The sequence below is a fragment of the Zonotrichia albicollis genome, chromosome 5 (assembly GCF_047830755.1).
Source record: "Zonotrichia albicollis isolate bZonAlb1 chromosome 5, bZonAlb1.hap1, whole genome shotgun sequence".
Classification (NCBI taxonomy): domain Eukaryota; kingdom Metazoa; phylum Chordata; class Aves; order Passeriformes; family Passerellidae; genus Zonotrichia; species Zonotrichia albicollis.
In genome coordinates, this window is record NC_133823.1 from 5,137,855 (window position 1) to 5,154,202 (window position 16,348).

The window sequence follows — 16,348 nt, forward strand, 5'->3', positions numbered from 1 at the left end:
GCAGGGGGTGAGACAAGATGAGCCTTAAGGTCCCTCCCAACCAAAAACATTCCATGATTCTACATCCCTGAAACTCAGAGAAATCCCCCATATCACAGCAGGATCTCACACAGGACCTGATTAATCAGTTATTTCTCCAAAAGAACACCCCAATTCCCTGGGGGATTCCTGAGCCAGCCAGACACCAAACCCTGGGCTCTGGGTGTCCAGGAGGGCTGCAGGGTGGCCAAAACCTCACACACGTGGGCTCTGAGAGCTGGGAGATGTCACAGACATCTTTTATGAAAAATCCTTTCCTTAGGATTTTTCCTCCTGAGAAGCTGAGAGGGCTCAGGAACAAAATGTAAACAATGGTTATCTGCTGCTGTGGAATGCAACAGGTGGATCTTTGATTAGCCCATGCTGGTTGTTTCTAATTAATGGCCAATCACAGTCAGCTGGCTCAGACAGAGAGCTGAGCCACAAACCTTTGTTATCATTCTTTCTTTTTCTATTCTTAGCCAGCCTTCTGATTAAATTCTTTCTTCTATTATTTTAGTATAGTTTTAATATAATAAATATCATTAAATAATTAATCAGCCTTCTGAAACATGGAGTCAAATCCTCGTCTCATCCCTCATCCTAAGACCCCTGTGAGCACCACCACAGGGAGATCATCCAGCTTCTTCCATGCACCTTCCACAGCTCCTGCCAGCCCTGCAGGGATATCTCAGGCGCTCCAGGAATGGAAACAGAACCCACTGATAAAGGATCATATCTGTGCTCACCCCTCTGGGCTCCCACTGCTCTTCCCTCACATCCTCGTGTGTCAGTTTGCAGGTATTTCCTGGGAATAGTCCAATTCTTACTATTTCTAGAGAATATTTTAGTGCCACGAGATGGCAGCACAAAATCACCTTTCCCGGGGTGTGCTCAGCTTGCAGAAGCTGCTCCAAACCCTGCACCATGGAGAACTCCGCGGTCTCACCTCAGGGGCCACTCCAGGAGGAGAAAAAATCCAAGTACAGAGTCAGAACCCAGATTTTCCATCCCTTGAACCACCTGCAGTTCCAGGTGGAACCCACTCATTGCCAGCACTGCTGTTCCACTGGGTTTGTCTCAGCATCTCCCAGTGGCTCCCAGTCTCCTTTTCCGCTCTGGGTCTGTGTTTGCAAATAAATCAGTACCAGGGGAATTCTCTGGGCAATAAGGCCCATCCTTTATTTTATAATAAAATCCCCTGAATATACAATCAGAATCAGGGGTTCCTAATTATAAAATAAAGCCTGGCTGGCTGGTGCCCACTTGCACAGTTCAGAGCTCAGTAAGGATCCTGGGACACTCCTGTCAGGGGGAAAGGGCCAAACCCTGCAAAATCCTGCTGGAGCCCTTAAATCTGCTGCTGCTGCAGAATCCTCATGGTGCCCTCTGTGCACGGACAACCAAGATCTCTTTGAGCCACCAGCCAGGCTGGATGAGAGCTCAGAGCTCTTTTCCAACCTCAATTCCGTGATTCTGGGATTGGCCACACGGTGACACTATCGGCGGTCTCTGCTCACATTGGAGGGTGTGAAGGCAGAAGCCAGGACCTGCCCCGTGATTCCACCATTCTCCTGGTGGAATCAGGGCTCTGAGCACCCACTTCAGCTTTGGTAGAAAAATCTATTTTTTAAAGCATTTCCTGCTGTCGCCCTGATTTTTTAAGTTTTTCTAAGCCTTCTGAGGTTTACATTCTTGTAACGAACTATCTCACAAACTTTATGTAAATAATTTATTGTTTTGCAGTCTTTTAGAAAGGAGGAGAAATTTGATGGACTGTTGGTTTGTCCAATGTCATTGGAGAGGTGGCACTGTCACACTCCAATCCACTGTCACTTTTGGAAATGTATAAATGTTGGAGTCAGAAATTAAAAATTCTCTTTTCGCCTTGGAAGAGCTGCATGTCCACATTGTGTTATTTCATGTCCTATAATGACATAGAGTTCAAGGAGCAGAACCACAGAATTGTTTAGTTTGGGAAATTCTGAGACCATTGAGTCCAACCATTCCCCCAGCACTGCCGACACCACCACTGACCATGTCCCCAAGTGCCACATCCACATGGCTTTTAAATCCTCATGGGATAGGGACACCACTCTGGGCAGCTATGCCAGGGCTGGAGAACCCTTTCCATGAAATTTTCCTTAATAATTTTCTGGATAAAATGTTGTGGACGATTTTTCCTGCATCACCCAGGAAAGGGACAGTCATGCCCATTTCTCCCTGGCACCATCACCCAGGGGGATTTGGATCCCCACCTCTGCCAGCACCCTGCTGCCCTCCCCACACAGCCAGCCAGGAGGAGCAATCCCTAATTAATTCTCAGTAATTAGGTGACTCTTACCTTCCCAGGACCCACCAACCTTCGTCACTGAGCTCTTGGAATGAAGATGTCACAGGTCCTGAAGGGAGGGTCACAGAGCCCCGTGGTGACAGCACCTCTCCCTGTCACATGCTCAGGGTGGCCTCTGCTGCTAATTTTAAATCCCTCTGAGTAAACAGCTGCTAAATTTAGTGTCTCTGGAACACGAGCATCATTTTAAAGGCTGGATTGCTGGTGAGTGATGGCAGCAGAGGAGAGAGGGGGATTGGCCTGACCCAGATCCCTGCTCAGCACAGCCAGACACCATCATCCTTCTGTCTGCACAGGGCTGATAAAGGAGCTCTCAAACTCTGGCCACCAGCACAGCAGCTTTCCTTGGATGTCCTGTGATAAAGAAACCACAAAATCACAGAATCATATAGGTCAGAGAAGACATCCCAGGTCATCAAGTCCAGCTTTGATTGATCCCCACCTGGTCACCCAGCCCAGGGCATTGAATGCTCCTTGGGGACTCCACCACCTCCCTGGGCAGAGTCTGACCACCCTTTCACTGAGAAATTCTTCCTTACTTTCTTCACTGAAGAGAAAAAGCAACTCTTTGTTACTTCCTGTGTTATAGCCTCACATGCCCAAGGGATTTGGTTTTCTCCTCAGATTCCACTTTGCAAAGATCTGGCTGCTGGGAAATCAGCTCTGGTTCCTTGAGCCTGAGCTCTGAGTGATTGAAGCTGGACGGTTTTATCTCTCTTCAGTCAAGTGTGCTGCACTCTCCTCCCTCAGCCCAACTCCTTCTCAGCTCAGTATGAAAAGAGATAAAAATGGGAGAAAAACAGCAATAAATTCAACATACCACCATCCTTCCCAGCTCTCCAGCAGCCAGGAAGGCATCCCACCTCCACACTAGAGCAGGGAATCAGCAGAGCTCAGCTGAACTTGGAGAGAACCAGACAGAGCTGGTGCCTCCTCTGCAGATGTTTATCTTGGGATGCACTGACTCACCCTGTGGAGGGGGATTTTTCCCTCTCTCTGTCCCTTTTCCTCCCCTCTGTAACTCATTTATCAGCACCGCTCCCACCCCACACACGCACAGAGGGAAGGGAGGCTTCACATGGGGCAGCAGATGCCACAGCAGACACATCCCTCACTCCTCACATGCAGCTCTGGCCAGCAGCCAGCCAGATGGAGAAATGGAATGCAGGGAGATAAGGCAGTGGCTGAACGCCCATGGTCTTCACCCTGAAAACTTTTATTTTTGGAAACTGTTTAGATATCTCTAAACTGTGCTGATGGCTACATTGTGTTCACTTGACTTTAAAGAAGAACATGATTTATCTCACTGAGAAAGTTAAAAAAAACCCCAAAAAATGGGTTTTTTCTCATTCCTGATGGCAATTTCCACATGGAGCAGACAAAACCTTGGGAGTCACAAACATCTGGACTTAGTGACTAAGTGACATCTAACATCTGGACTTAGTGACACACATCTGCACAGTCCAGGGGCTGCCTGGATGGGGTCAGTGCTCCTGTTACACAAGCATAAGGCAACAAAAGAATACCCTGAGTTGGGAGGGACCCACAAGAATCATCAAATCCCACTCCTGGCCCTGCACAGAGCATCCCAAGGATCCCACCCTGTGCTGAGAGCATTGTCCAAACACTCCATGAGCTCTGGCAGCCTTGGGGCAGTGACCACACTGACCATAGTGCTGTCAGCTCTGCCCTAACCAGACCCTTTTTGGTCAGGATTGCAATGCTGGCAGAGGAAATCTCCAGTTTGGATACATTATTATACAAACACCATTTGTGTAATGTGTTTCTGACCTATTTTCAACCTGTTTTCCTCCTACTCCAAATTTTATAGGAAGAGAAAAAAAAATCCTATTTTTGTAATGTTGAATAAAAGAGTTGGAAGTTACCAAGTGGAGTGTCCAGGAAGTACCACAGCATCCAGCCTTTTTATTACAACATTTATTTTAGTATAGAAGGCACTTACAATACAGAAAGAAAAAAGAAACAAAAGGAACATGATAGGCACCAAAAGTGAAATTAGAATTAAAATGACAGAGAAACAGTTTACCAGACCAAAAGGAGCACCCTTCCCTGTTAACAATACAGCACATGGAAATGAAGCTATTGATGACTAACATTTTTTTTAACAATTAGAGCTTTTTATTTAATTTTTTTTAATAGAAAAGATAAAAGGCTGTTCTACTGCGAACTGAAATAAAAGAGAACCTCCTCCAGAGAGCTGCAGGAGGATGTGGGAGGCGGTGGTGGTGGTCAGGCAGGGCTCCCTCAGGGTGGGCACTGCAGCAGGTCCTGGTACATCTCGATGAGCCGAGCAGCCTCCCTCTGCCCCGAGAGCACAGCACCGTGCGTGGTGGAGTAATACTTCCTGTGGGTGGCCTCCCCTGAGAACATCACCTGCATGGGCTGCAGGGCACAGCACAGGGGCACACATCAGCACAGATTGATGGGGGGCAGCTGGGAGCATCACAGGAGACAAACTTTCTGTGCCCTCCCACTCAGGATGGTTCGGGTCGGAAGGGACCTGAAAGATCACCCAGTGCCACCCCCCTTTCTCTACCCCAGATTGCTCCAAGCCTCTCCAACCTGGCCTGGGGCACTTCCAGGGATCCAGGCGTGGATTTGGAGGGTTGGTTCTCAAACTTCCATAAGATGCCAATTCCAAAAACCTTAACAAACCTGCAGGAGGCACAGAGCACCTGCTCGGTACCATCTCCTCCCTTTGCTCCCCTAAATTACATTTCAGCCTAAATTACACTTCAGGCTTTTAGGCATTAAGGGAATTTTTCTACTGGACAGCAACTTCAGAAGAATAACAGCCATGTCTCAAAACCCACAGCATTGTATCTCTTATACCATTAGTGAGGTGCTTGCTAGAACTGCAACTCAGATTTCAGGCAGGAATTTCTGGGAGGTTTTCCCTGGGAACTACACAGAAAGATTCCTCCTAAAGCTCCTGCTGGGTTTTCTTAAGTAGATTTCTGCACTGAATAAAATTATTTCTGCTGAGGCAAAGCTCTGGTGAAGGAAATGGACTCGGCAGCTGCTTGAATTTTGCATTTTCATCAGCATTTGGATTTGGACACATAACCCTGAGTGATGGGGTGAGTTTGGCTCAATGTGATCCTAAGCTGTGTAACCACCTCCATGTGTGCTCCAGCTCTCCTTGCTAAAATCAGAAAGCCAAAGCAGTGCCTGGGGAGAAAACTCATCATGTCCTGCCAAGGACTGGGCCTCCCTCAGCCTGCACTGCCAGCACAGAAAGATTTCCTAATATGCACCCCTGACACATTCACACCTAGACATTAACAGGGTAATAATAATAATAATAATAATAATAATAATAATAATAATAATAATAATAATCTTTGAAACAAATTAGCATGAGCTTTCCTGAGGGATTCTGAACTGGACAATAGGGCTGGTGGTCATTAAATGACAGTATCACAATTCCAAAGTCACACGCATGAGCAGCTCTTGATAAATTCAGGGAGAGATGAGGGAATCCCTGAGACACTGGTATTCCAGACATTAAAGAGGCAAAATCCTACACGCACCATTTATACAAAACACAAAGGGGGAAACACACTACTGGAGGCCAAAGCAGGGATTTTCTCTTCCAACCTCCCTCCCCAAAAAGCTGCTGCCCAGTGTCCCATCAGTTTTATTGCCCCAGACCCCACCTGGGCCATACTCACAGGAGATTTGGAGCTCTCAGCATAAGGCAGTGGTTTTGCCAGTTTCTCCACGTCGGCCCCACTGGACCCAACCTGGGTGTAGGAGTAGGATCCACGGAAGTGGGGATTGCTGCCCCAGGAGGACCGCAGGATCCGGCGAGGTTTCGGAATGTTTGGATTCCCTGCGTGGAAAGGGGAAGGCAGAAAGTCAGACTGTGTCCAAGAGGCAGTGCCTGAGCGAGGTGTGGGTGCCAGGGATTCCATCTTATTTATTCAACATCCAGCCTAACAAAGCCCCCCAAACCAGATGTCTCTTTCATTATCGAGTTTTAACTATTTAAATAAGAGAAATTGCCTCCCTTTTCATCTCAGCTCTTCCATTTTCCAGGGTGTTGGGGGAGTCCCCACCCCTGGAGGTGTCCAAGGAATAACTGGATGAGGCACTAAGTGCCCTGGCCTGCTTGATTACGTGAGGAATTGGTCACAGGTTGGACCCCATGACCTTGGAGGTTTTTTCCTACTTAAATGATTCTCTGGTTTGTTTTGGAATAGTGCATTAAAATGTTTAGGTTCCTAAAACACTGGGGAGCTTCAGGGAACCTTGGAGACAGCCTGGTTTGGAAATACAAAGCATCTTTTGGTCACATTTGCAGTGAATAGCCTGGTGGTAATCAAGCATATGATTGATCTCATCAAAATTTAGCTATTAAATTGAGTGTCCAATCTGAATTTGATGTTTAGGTAGCCTTGTGAGAGAGATGTGCCTCCAAAAAGAAAAGAAGGCAAATCTTCATTATGTGGGGGCATTGAAAAACCTGTCAGGAAATTCTCAAAATCTGTATTAACTGGGGCCTGGTGGTAATCAAGCCTGTGATTGATCTCACCAAAATTTAGGTATTAAATTGAGTGTCCAATCTGAATTGGATGTTTTGGTAGCCTTGTGAGAGAGATGTGCCTCCAAAAAGAAAAGAAGGCAAATCTTTGTTGTGTGGGGGGGCATTGAAAAACCTGTCGGGAAGTTCTTAAAACCTGTATTAACTCATTCCAACAGCTTCCCATACAGCTGGCCCCCTAAATGAAGCTAAAATCCAGGAGACTCTCTTTATTTAATGCACAAGGCATGGAAAGAAGGTCTTTGAGGCTGGAAGCAGGATTTCTAGATTGCTGCAGTTTTTCCACTGCTAGGAGGATGTAGGACCTAGAGGTGAAGAATGCACCAACAAGAGGGTCATCATCAGCCACTGTCCCCATTCCAATGATTTGGGAGAACATGAGACCCAGGACTGCAGCCACCAGCTGGTGGCACAAGAGCCTCAGGTACAAGCAGGGAGAGTCACACTTGGAGATCTCTTGCTGGGCTGGTTTTGGCCCATCTCAGTGTCACTGCTTTTGTCGGAGTCCCATGATCATACCTGGCATGGCAGGAGAGGAACAGGGGGACATGGAGAATTCCAGTGAAGAGAAATTCCCTCTGCAGGAGCCAAGATCCATCCTTGAGGCAACATCACCTATCCAGACAAGGTTCAGCTACTTGGGTTGAGTCTAAATCTTCCACAGCAAGGGCACTGGAACTGCATGATCATAAAGGTCCCTTCCTACCCAAACCATTCTATGATTCTTCATGGAAAGGGCTGTCCAGCCCTACCAGAGCTGCCCAGGACAGTGATAGAGTCACCATCCCTGGAGAGATTTAAAAGCCATGTGGCTGTGGCACCTGGGGACATGTGGTGACCTTGGCAGTGCTGGGGAATGGCTGGGATCAATGATCTCAAAGAGCTTTTCCAACTCAAGTAATTCTGTGATTCCAAAAGACAGTCAGCACAAAAAGTCGGAGTTTTGAGATGTTCACATCCTTTGCCTGCTTCAGACCCTGGCTCTGTGACAACTCAAGATGTTCTCCCTGCCATGGGACAACCCAAATTCCCCCACTTTCTTCATCCCAGTTTAGAGGGAGACACCCAAATGTAAACCCTGGTTGGGTACTGTATTATTTAGCTCTCATAAACTATTATTTAGCTGTGCCTTCAATTCCCTAAAATCAAGAGCAGGTCCTGGTTCAGCTTCTGCTTTCAGGAGTATCCTGTCAGCCAGAGCTATGGAATAAGGGGCTGGAACAAAGCAGAGTATGGCCTGCCCAGAATACTCTGTGAGCACTTTAAAAACCAGGCCCCAGATCAAAATATGGCACAGACTAGCAAATAAATATATCCCACAAACAAAACACATCCTACAAAGCAATGTTGTTTCAGGAGTAAGAGCTTTGCATAACAAAGGCCTCTAAAATATGTTCCTGCAAGACTCTTCAAAGCAGAAATGCCTGGAAGTGGAAAGCCCAAGGGAGTCTGAGATCTGGGAGCTCTCAGATGTGTCAAGGAAATAAGTTATCATATTTTATTTTTGAGGGCTGTGGAAAGCCCAGGAGAACACACCATGGAAGCTGCCAGAGAACACTCCCCAAGCAGGGCCAAGGCAGCCACCCATCCCACTGCAGTGCACAAAAACAGCACACGAGGGGTTTTCAAATAAAAGGAGTCTCTGCACTGGCCTGGTGGTGCCTCTTCCAAAGCTGGTGCACGTTTCCATATCCACATCCATCCACATGAGCTCCTTCCAAGGTCTCCAGAACATCAGGCCATGTTAGCAAGACCCAAGTGTCCACTGTGCAGCAACTGTGCCCCTGCAATTCTGCAATTCTGCACCTTTTAATGCAAGCAGCTGTTTCTAAGAGGAAAATCAGGAGACCCAGAGGGGGTTTGGCTGAAGGTCAGACAGGAGCACATAGCACAAGCCCTGATTCTGAGCTGTTGTTTGAAGACAGAAACTACAAAGACTGAGAGCCACAGTCCTTCAAGCAACATCCTTCACTGGACTTTCTCATTCTGCTTTTGAACAGGGTAAACAGCCTTTGTCTGCAGATAAAAGTAACAACACATGTGGAAACTTCTCAGTTTCCACCATCCAAAGAGATTAAATGGCTAAAGAAAGGATGCTGGCCTTCATTAAAAAAGGAAGGCACATATCTTCATGCCACAGATTTCCACTTGTGAAGCTATGCAAGACAACTCCCTGTGCCTCACACAATCCCATTTTTCTTCAGCTCCTGGGAGCTGTGGATACAGAGGTTTATTGGTTGTGGGGCTGACTGAATTACCATAAAATCAACTCACCAATCTAAATTAAGGCACCCAAATTTATTTGCCTACCTGAGAGCAGGGTGTAAGACTCCACCAAGGGAGATCTGTGGTACTGCCCCCATACCAGTGACTACAACCACCAGAGTGGCTACCCCAGACACCCACGTGGGACTGGGAGATGTGATGCAGAACCTAAAACATATCTGTACCCCTCCTGGAGGTCAGGGAGGAAAACTGAGGGCATCTCCAGCTGCAGCCTGCCAGGCTCCTGTGATCCCTTCAGCAGGGAGCCTCTGGCTTCCCACTCTGGGAGCTTATCCAACAAAGAAGGCAGAGCAAGGCTCCTAATTGCTCAGAGGTATTCCATTTAATCAGATTTGGAGGACACTGCTTTTCACCATCCAGTTGTGAAAAGCAGTAATTGCTGGTGGTTCTTAGGTTAGAACAATCCTCAGAGCTTTTCACAGCAAAGCCAGATAATCCCCAACGCCGACCCGAGAGGAAAATTCAAGGTCAGTTCACAGACAGATTCTCAGTGTGAGCCTAAAAGAATGGATTTCACTTAAAAGATGGATTTCACTGGTATAACATACTCTGAAGCCAAAGAAAAGGCCACCACGAGCAACAGACTGGGAAAACACAGTGAAAGATGGGAACCTAGCTGGTAAAGCATGAATTCTTTCTCAGAAGAGTAAGAGCATGGGGCATTTCATACCCAGCACATGAAAGGCAAAGGGAACATTAAAAGGCTCACAGTATCTGCTTCATGACTGAATATAAGGCTCCCTCTCTACTCAGCAGAGAAAAGCTGCTTCAGAAGATGTCACAGAGCACCAGGTGAGGAAGATCTGAGCTGCCTTATGGAAGATCCAGGCTTTCCACAGAAATGAGGATCCTGGCAGGAGTAGTTTTCTACCTTGGTTAGCTGACCTGTGTGAGCTTGAGTGGTGGGAAAGGCTTTCAGAGCTGGGTTTGGTGGTGCTAACTGGACCAGAGGAGTGCAGCCATGCTCAGAAAGTGGCTGTAGGTGTGTCATGGGCTGCTGGTCTAACCCCTCTCACACTGGAACACATCAGCAGGGAAGAAGGGAGCTGCACAGAGAGCTGAGCACACTTCTGTTATTTCAGCCAGCCTGGCACCTGGCCCAGATCTACCCTGAGGTACTGCTCCTTCTGGGAACCTCTGGAAAACAGGAGCAAGGGAAACAGGATAAACCCAGCTCCCTTAGCCAGGGAATCCTGCAAGAGAATGAAAAATGAAAAGGTTTTCTACCAACAAGGGCACTGAGGGCAGAAAGTGGAACAGGTCATGTTGGGTAATGGGTGCTCCAAGAACAGGTTTTGTTTTCCTCTCACAGTTTTAATCAGCTGCAAGGCCACTTCTCAGCTAATACACAAAATGCTCAGTGCAGGGCAAGGCCCTGGTAAACGCAGTCTGGAATTCTCCAAGGAGAGCTAACCTGGGATTAGCTGTGTGGAAGAGCCTGATGGACAGTGACCAGGTGCAGCATCAGCTGGAACAGCAACTGCAGCACAGACCCAGGGCCCAGAAACACATATTTCCATGCTGGGAGGAGAGGAACTTCCAACACACGTAAACAGTCACTGTGGAAAAGCTCAAGAAGGAAGAGGGAGAGCAAACTCCCACGTGCCAAACTACAACAGACCCAAACAGCCAAATTCCCACTGATGAACTGAAGTGGGATTTGGATTTTTATTTTATTTTTTAAATAGGCCTTACGCAAGAAAAGCTGCAACAAACAAGGTTGCTTGTGGATTCAGGACTGCAACAACTTGGCCTGTGAGAGAAGAGTCTCCTGCTAAAATTGTGTAGAGCAGCAGTTCCCTGCTGGGGTCAGGGTAAAGATGGCACATGGGGACTTGATGTGACACCCAACACCCCTAAACACCACCAGCTCAGGAGGCACAGCTGAAACAAGGATGAAAGCTTGGGCACTGAATCAGAGCTTTTCAACCCAGAGACTCAACCTACAGCTCCTGCAGAGAGTGGTAAAACCTCTTTCGGCTGTAGTCAGTTATGCAGGAAGTCCGCAGATTCCAGGGTCCTTTCAGGAAAAGGGTTCTTCACCCAGAGGTGCTGGAACAGGCTTTCCAGGGAATTGTCAGAGCACCAAGCTCAAGAAGCATTTGGACAATGCTCTGAGGCACAGAGGGATTGTTGGAGTGTCCTGAGCAGGGCCAGCAGCTGGACAGGATGATCCCGATGGGCCCCTTCCAACTCAGGATATTCTGTGATTCTGGGACTCTCTGGATCCCCATGTTGCTGGTAGCAAATGGTCAGAAAGGACAGGGGAAAGCTGCACTTGTGAAGGCAAATTTCTCCAGTTAGCTGGAGCTCCATGGACAAGAGGTAAGGTTGGAAACCCCCTGAGTGCTGAGACTGGGCTAACACCAGCTAGCAGGAAGATATAAATCATTTAATCACAGGAGCCATCTCTAAAATAGCATAAACTACATCTAATCTTGGAGGATGCTCCTCTTATAACTGCCTGTAATTCTGTATCAATTCAAAACCCTTATTTCAAAACTGCTATCAAGTCCACCACTATTTCTTTCGGTGTTACTGCCTTACACCTGCACTTGCACAGTGTCTCCAATCAGAGGATGTCAAAGACTCTCAGGTACAAAAATCCCTTTTCTTGGGAAGGTGTGTGACCTCTAGAGAAGTGACTGTGAACAAGCTAAAGCCCAGCATCCAAGTGTTATTACTTTAAGTGATTTTATTTGGATTTTCTCAGTGTAATACACCTAAGATTTGCCTCAGTCCAACTGCTCCCTTAAAGTGATGTGTGATCACAGAACATGAAATCTGTGAAGTCCAGAAAGGTTTCAGTGATGCACCCAGAAAATGCGAACTTTCAAGATCAATGAATTTTTTGAAATTTAGGTCTTGGAGATTATTTCCATCAATCTAATACTGAATGCAAGTCAGGGGTGTGATTCAACCACACCTCAGCTGATCTAAACAGGTTCCATTTCTGAAGGGACCCTGCTGCTCTCCACAGCTGAGATCAGCCCTCAGAGCCCGACAGCTTCAGCTGCTGAAGAGTTATTTGTGATTCAACAAAGCAGAGGATGTGGAATCCTCCAGTACTTCTGCCCATCGCTTCCTGAGCCGCTTTATCAGCCCCTCTGTAAAAATAGCTCTCAGGCACACCCAAGCAGGAGCTATGCTGGAAGCACATGCACATTCAAAGGGACACAAAATGCCAAAGAACTAAAAATGACTTTAAAGCATTTCCTTCCTCGTGGTTATTTGATTCCCCAGCCCCACGCTCCCTCTCCCACCAGAGCACGGCTGACCTGTAAATTTACGTAGCATTTCGGTGCAGGTTTCTGCCACAGTTTCATCATCACACTTCTCCATAATCAAAGCCTCTTCTCCACAGATCCAGCCACTGAGGACGTGGCCGTACCTCTCGGGTGGGTACAGCACATCAAAGCTGCAGATCTTCTTGTACCACAGCTCCTCAGGGTAAGTCAAGCTCTCGCTCTCCGCCTCGTCTTCCCAGACAAACTGGATGCTGTTGCACTCAGAGCTCCAGAAAGGCTCTTCAAACTCCAGGAAGATCTTGTCAGTGGTATTGATCCCCAGTTTCTCAATGGCCATCACCTTCTCCTCAGGCAGGCGGGGATGGAACAGGCTCTCGTGGCGCTTCTTCAAGACTCCCAGGGACACAGTCACAATGACGTGGTCAGCTGGGATGAACTCACAGTCCTCGCACTCTACGAAGACATTGGAGCCCTTGTTCTCCTCGGGGAGGTCACTGTTGTGGTCAGCCACCCTCTCAATCTCCTGGCTGACCGACTGGTTCCAGTGGATGCACTTGACCGGCTTGCGGAGCTGAATGACAGACTTGGGAATGGAGCGGGCCAGGATCTCCACGATTTTAATGAAACCACAAGGAATGACGTGATGAGCCCCGGGGATTTCGGTCCATTCCCCAAATTCACTCAGCGACACTTCATCCATGCTGTGGGAGCTGCTCTCACAACTCTCTACCTAAGGAAAAGCAACACAAAAGCAACATTGCCACAGAGCAACTCCTTCAGCCACAGCACAGCTCTGCAAGGGCACAGAGGAGCTGCATGAGATGACTGAATTCCACTCATGAAAGCACTAAATTCCATCTGAAACCAGGTTAGTTTTGCTAGTAAAGAAGTGCTTGGCCATAGGATCTGAAAAAAATCACTCCTCAGCCTTTCTTGCAACCAGAGAAACCATTTTGTCATGGTAATGAGTTGGAGTTGCATCTTCCAGAGTTCAGAGACCAGAGGGCTGGAGCCCCTCTGATCTGAAGAAAAATTGAGAGCAGAGGCTGTTCATCCTAGAGAAGAGAAAGCTCTGGCAAGACCTCCTGACACCTTTCAATACCTAGAGGTGCTACAAAAGAGCTGGAAAGGGACTTTGGACAAGGCCACTGAGTGACAGGAGAAAGAGTAATGGCTTTAAACTGATGGGCAAATTAAATTAGATATGAGGAATAAATTCTTCCTTGTAAGGGTGGTAAGGCCCTGGCACAGGGTGCCCAGAGAAGCTGTGGCTGCCACAGCCCTGGAAGTGCTTTCAAGGCAGGTTGGACAGGACTTGGAACAACCTGGGATAGTGGAAAGTGCCCTGCCCACGGCAGGGGATGGAACTGAATGGTCCCTTCCAACCTAAACCATTCTGTGAATCTATAATTCCATAACGTCTTTGCTTCTGCACAATTCTGGGTAAAGTTCTGGTTTCTATCCTTTAAAACCCTCTGCAGTGGCCAGGACCTGCTGCCTGGTGCTCCTACAGCAGAACCTGGAGTTGTGTTAATCAGATGCTCATTCCGAGGCTAATAAACGTTCCCACGAGGAGCCGCAAAAAACTTCTGGCAGCTCTTTGTGCTGTCTGCAGCTTTCAGCATGCTGTCAAGCAGTCAGCAATCAGCCAGCTAACAATCTGCCAGAGGTGAGAGGACCCAGCACAGGAGGAACCGGAGGAGACGGAAAAGGGAAATGCTAAGATGTGAGCCACGTGTGTTTGATGTGATTACCAAAGCTTTAGATCCATTAACCTGTTGGTTAATGTTTGTAGGAGTATTAAGCATAGCTGTAGCTCCCAACAATCCCTGGAACAAAGGCAGGATGTTTGGCCTGTCTTGTGATAAGCTTCTAATGATAATCCTGATGCACGGGACACAGTGATCTTAAAATCTTCACATCACCGGAGTCACAATCGCTCGCACACTGTAATTCTCTAAGCATTTTAAGGAATATTACAATTCCTTGCCTCAACTTTGACCCATTTTCCAGACTTTTCCACACTTGAATGACTGTGCTTGAAAGCCTGACAAGCCTAGACAGTCTCCCTGTGGAGCACCCTGGTGCAGGGCAGGAATCTGTGCTGGGACAAAGCCAGAAAGTCAGGGTTGTACCAGCAGCTCTCAGGCTGCTCCTGTGCCTGCAGGGACCAACAGGTGCCTTCCCTGTCCTGGTCACTGCCTGATGACTCCAGGGGGGACTGAGTGAAGACCCATCTTTAGACTCTGCTATAGTTCCACCCTACCCAAGTGCTTCCCAGACCTCCCCCAGGGTGACAACACAAAACCCGTGGCACACAGCAGGATCCTCACCCTGCCTGGATGCTCCAACAGCACACCCCTCATTATGAAGTTAAACACTGGTGGCTGTTTGTTTGATTCTTTCAGCCATGAAGGCAAAATGCCAGCGGGGAAAAACAAGCAACTACCAAGACTCTAACCCAAGACAGGTTAATCCCCACTCTGTCATCTGATAGTCTAAAGTATGAGAAGCTTTGTTGCTCTCAGTTATTTGCATGAGAAGGGATTTGCAAGACTTGCAGAAACAGCTCTGACTGTGGCAGCCTGGAGCAAGCACAGGAAAAACCACCAGGAAACCCAGAGCTGTATCCAATGACTTAATCCTGTCTGCATGGGTGCTGCTGTTTGGGTAACACAATAAATAACTGAGCTTTACACAGCAGCTGTGGAGACACCCTGTGAGAAGAGCTTTTGGGTGAGGATGCTGAGATATCAGGCTCAGGACACCAGGGCTGAAACCTCAGCTTTATGTCAAATTTCCTGTGAGATTCTTTAGGTCTTTATTCCTCTTTGGTTTATCTTCCCACCTGAAAACAGTGAACTCATGACAAAGTGCTGCTTGCTTCCCCTGCCTCATTTCAGAAGCTTTTAAGTCATCCTAATTGAAATAAAAATGACTGATACACTTTACTCGTGGAGTGCTTGATGCAGCATTAAGTCCTCATCCCACAGAGAACTCATTTAGCCAAGGCACCAAGGAGATAAAAAGAACTATGGAAGCCACGTGGAAAGCTGGTTTTATACAGTCTATCTTGGATTTTATTGCTTTACCTTCAAAATGCTTTCTGGGGATTTCTTCAGCAAATTACTAGCATCAAAGTTACATTTCTTCTGGTCTCTGAGAGGTAAAAAAACACTCAGGCAGGATCAGGGGGTGCAGGTGGAAGTCACAAGATAAAACATTACTAAAAGAACCTCACAATAGAGTAGCTTCAGGTGGCAAAAAAAAACCTAAATCACACCAGAAAATTTAACAGGGCCTAGGAAAGCCTCTTCTATTAAGACAAGTGGGATTTTAAGGTAAGAAGAAAAAAAAAAAAAGAGTAAAGGCATTATTCCTTGCAGCCCACTGTCCTTAGATCTGCATCAGGAGGGAGAGTTGTCAATAGAAACACGAACTGCAAGAGAGCACAGAAAGCAATTTCCAGTGCTGGGCAGGGCTCAGCCAGGTGCCTGAGGCTGAGGATTTGTTTGCTCCTAGTTTAAACCAAAACAAAACACTCAGTGATGAGCACACCTACCTTCAGGTACTGCTGGATCATGGCCAGTTTCAGCCTCTTGACGGCCTCCGTGTCATCCGGGTCGGCCTTGACGCGTTTGCGCACGACGTCCCGCGTGAAAACGCCCACGCTGTTCTGGCTCTCAGCATTGACTGGTTTACCTCGTTGGAAGAACTCCTGAGTCAGGTTATAGACCTGCCAGAGACAGGACACAAAGATGGGATCATCCAGCAGGACGCTCCTTCAGCTGTCCCAACCCAGCACATTCATCTTCTCCTCCCAGCAGAAGCCACCTCTGATAAAAAGCACCGGCTCTTCTCCCACCTCTGTGTCCC

The 16,348-nt window shown here is 47.4% G+C and overlaps 1 protein-coding gene across 1 annotated transcript in view; it reads right to left on the reverse strand.

Annotated features, from left to right (window-relative positions):
• Nucleotides 1-4,294: 4,294 nt before the first annotated feature.
• The window catches only part of SMOX (spermine oxidase), a 53,246-nt gene continuing 41,192 nt past the window's right edge, over nt 4,295-16,348 (reverse strand). Inside the window, exons 4-7 of the mRNA XM_074540550.1 lie at nt 16,031-16,208; nt 12,503-13,198; nt 6,067-6,227; nt 4,295-4,774 (exon numbers count right to left, since the gene is read on the reverse strand). Coding sequence (XP_074396651.1) covers nt 4,637-4,774; nt 6,067-6,227; nt 12,503-13,198; nt 16,031-16,208 — 1,173 coding nt within the window. The 3' untranslated portion in view covers nt 4,295-4,636. The remainder of the gene's footprint in view (nt 4,775-6,066; nt 6,228-12,502; nt 13,199-16,030; nt 16,209-16,348) is intronic.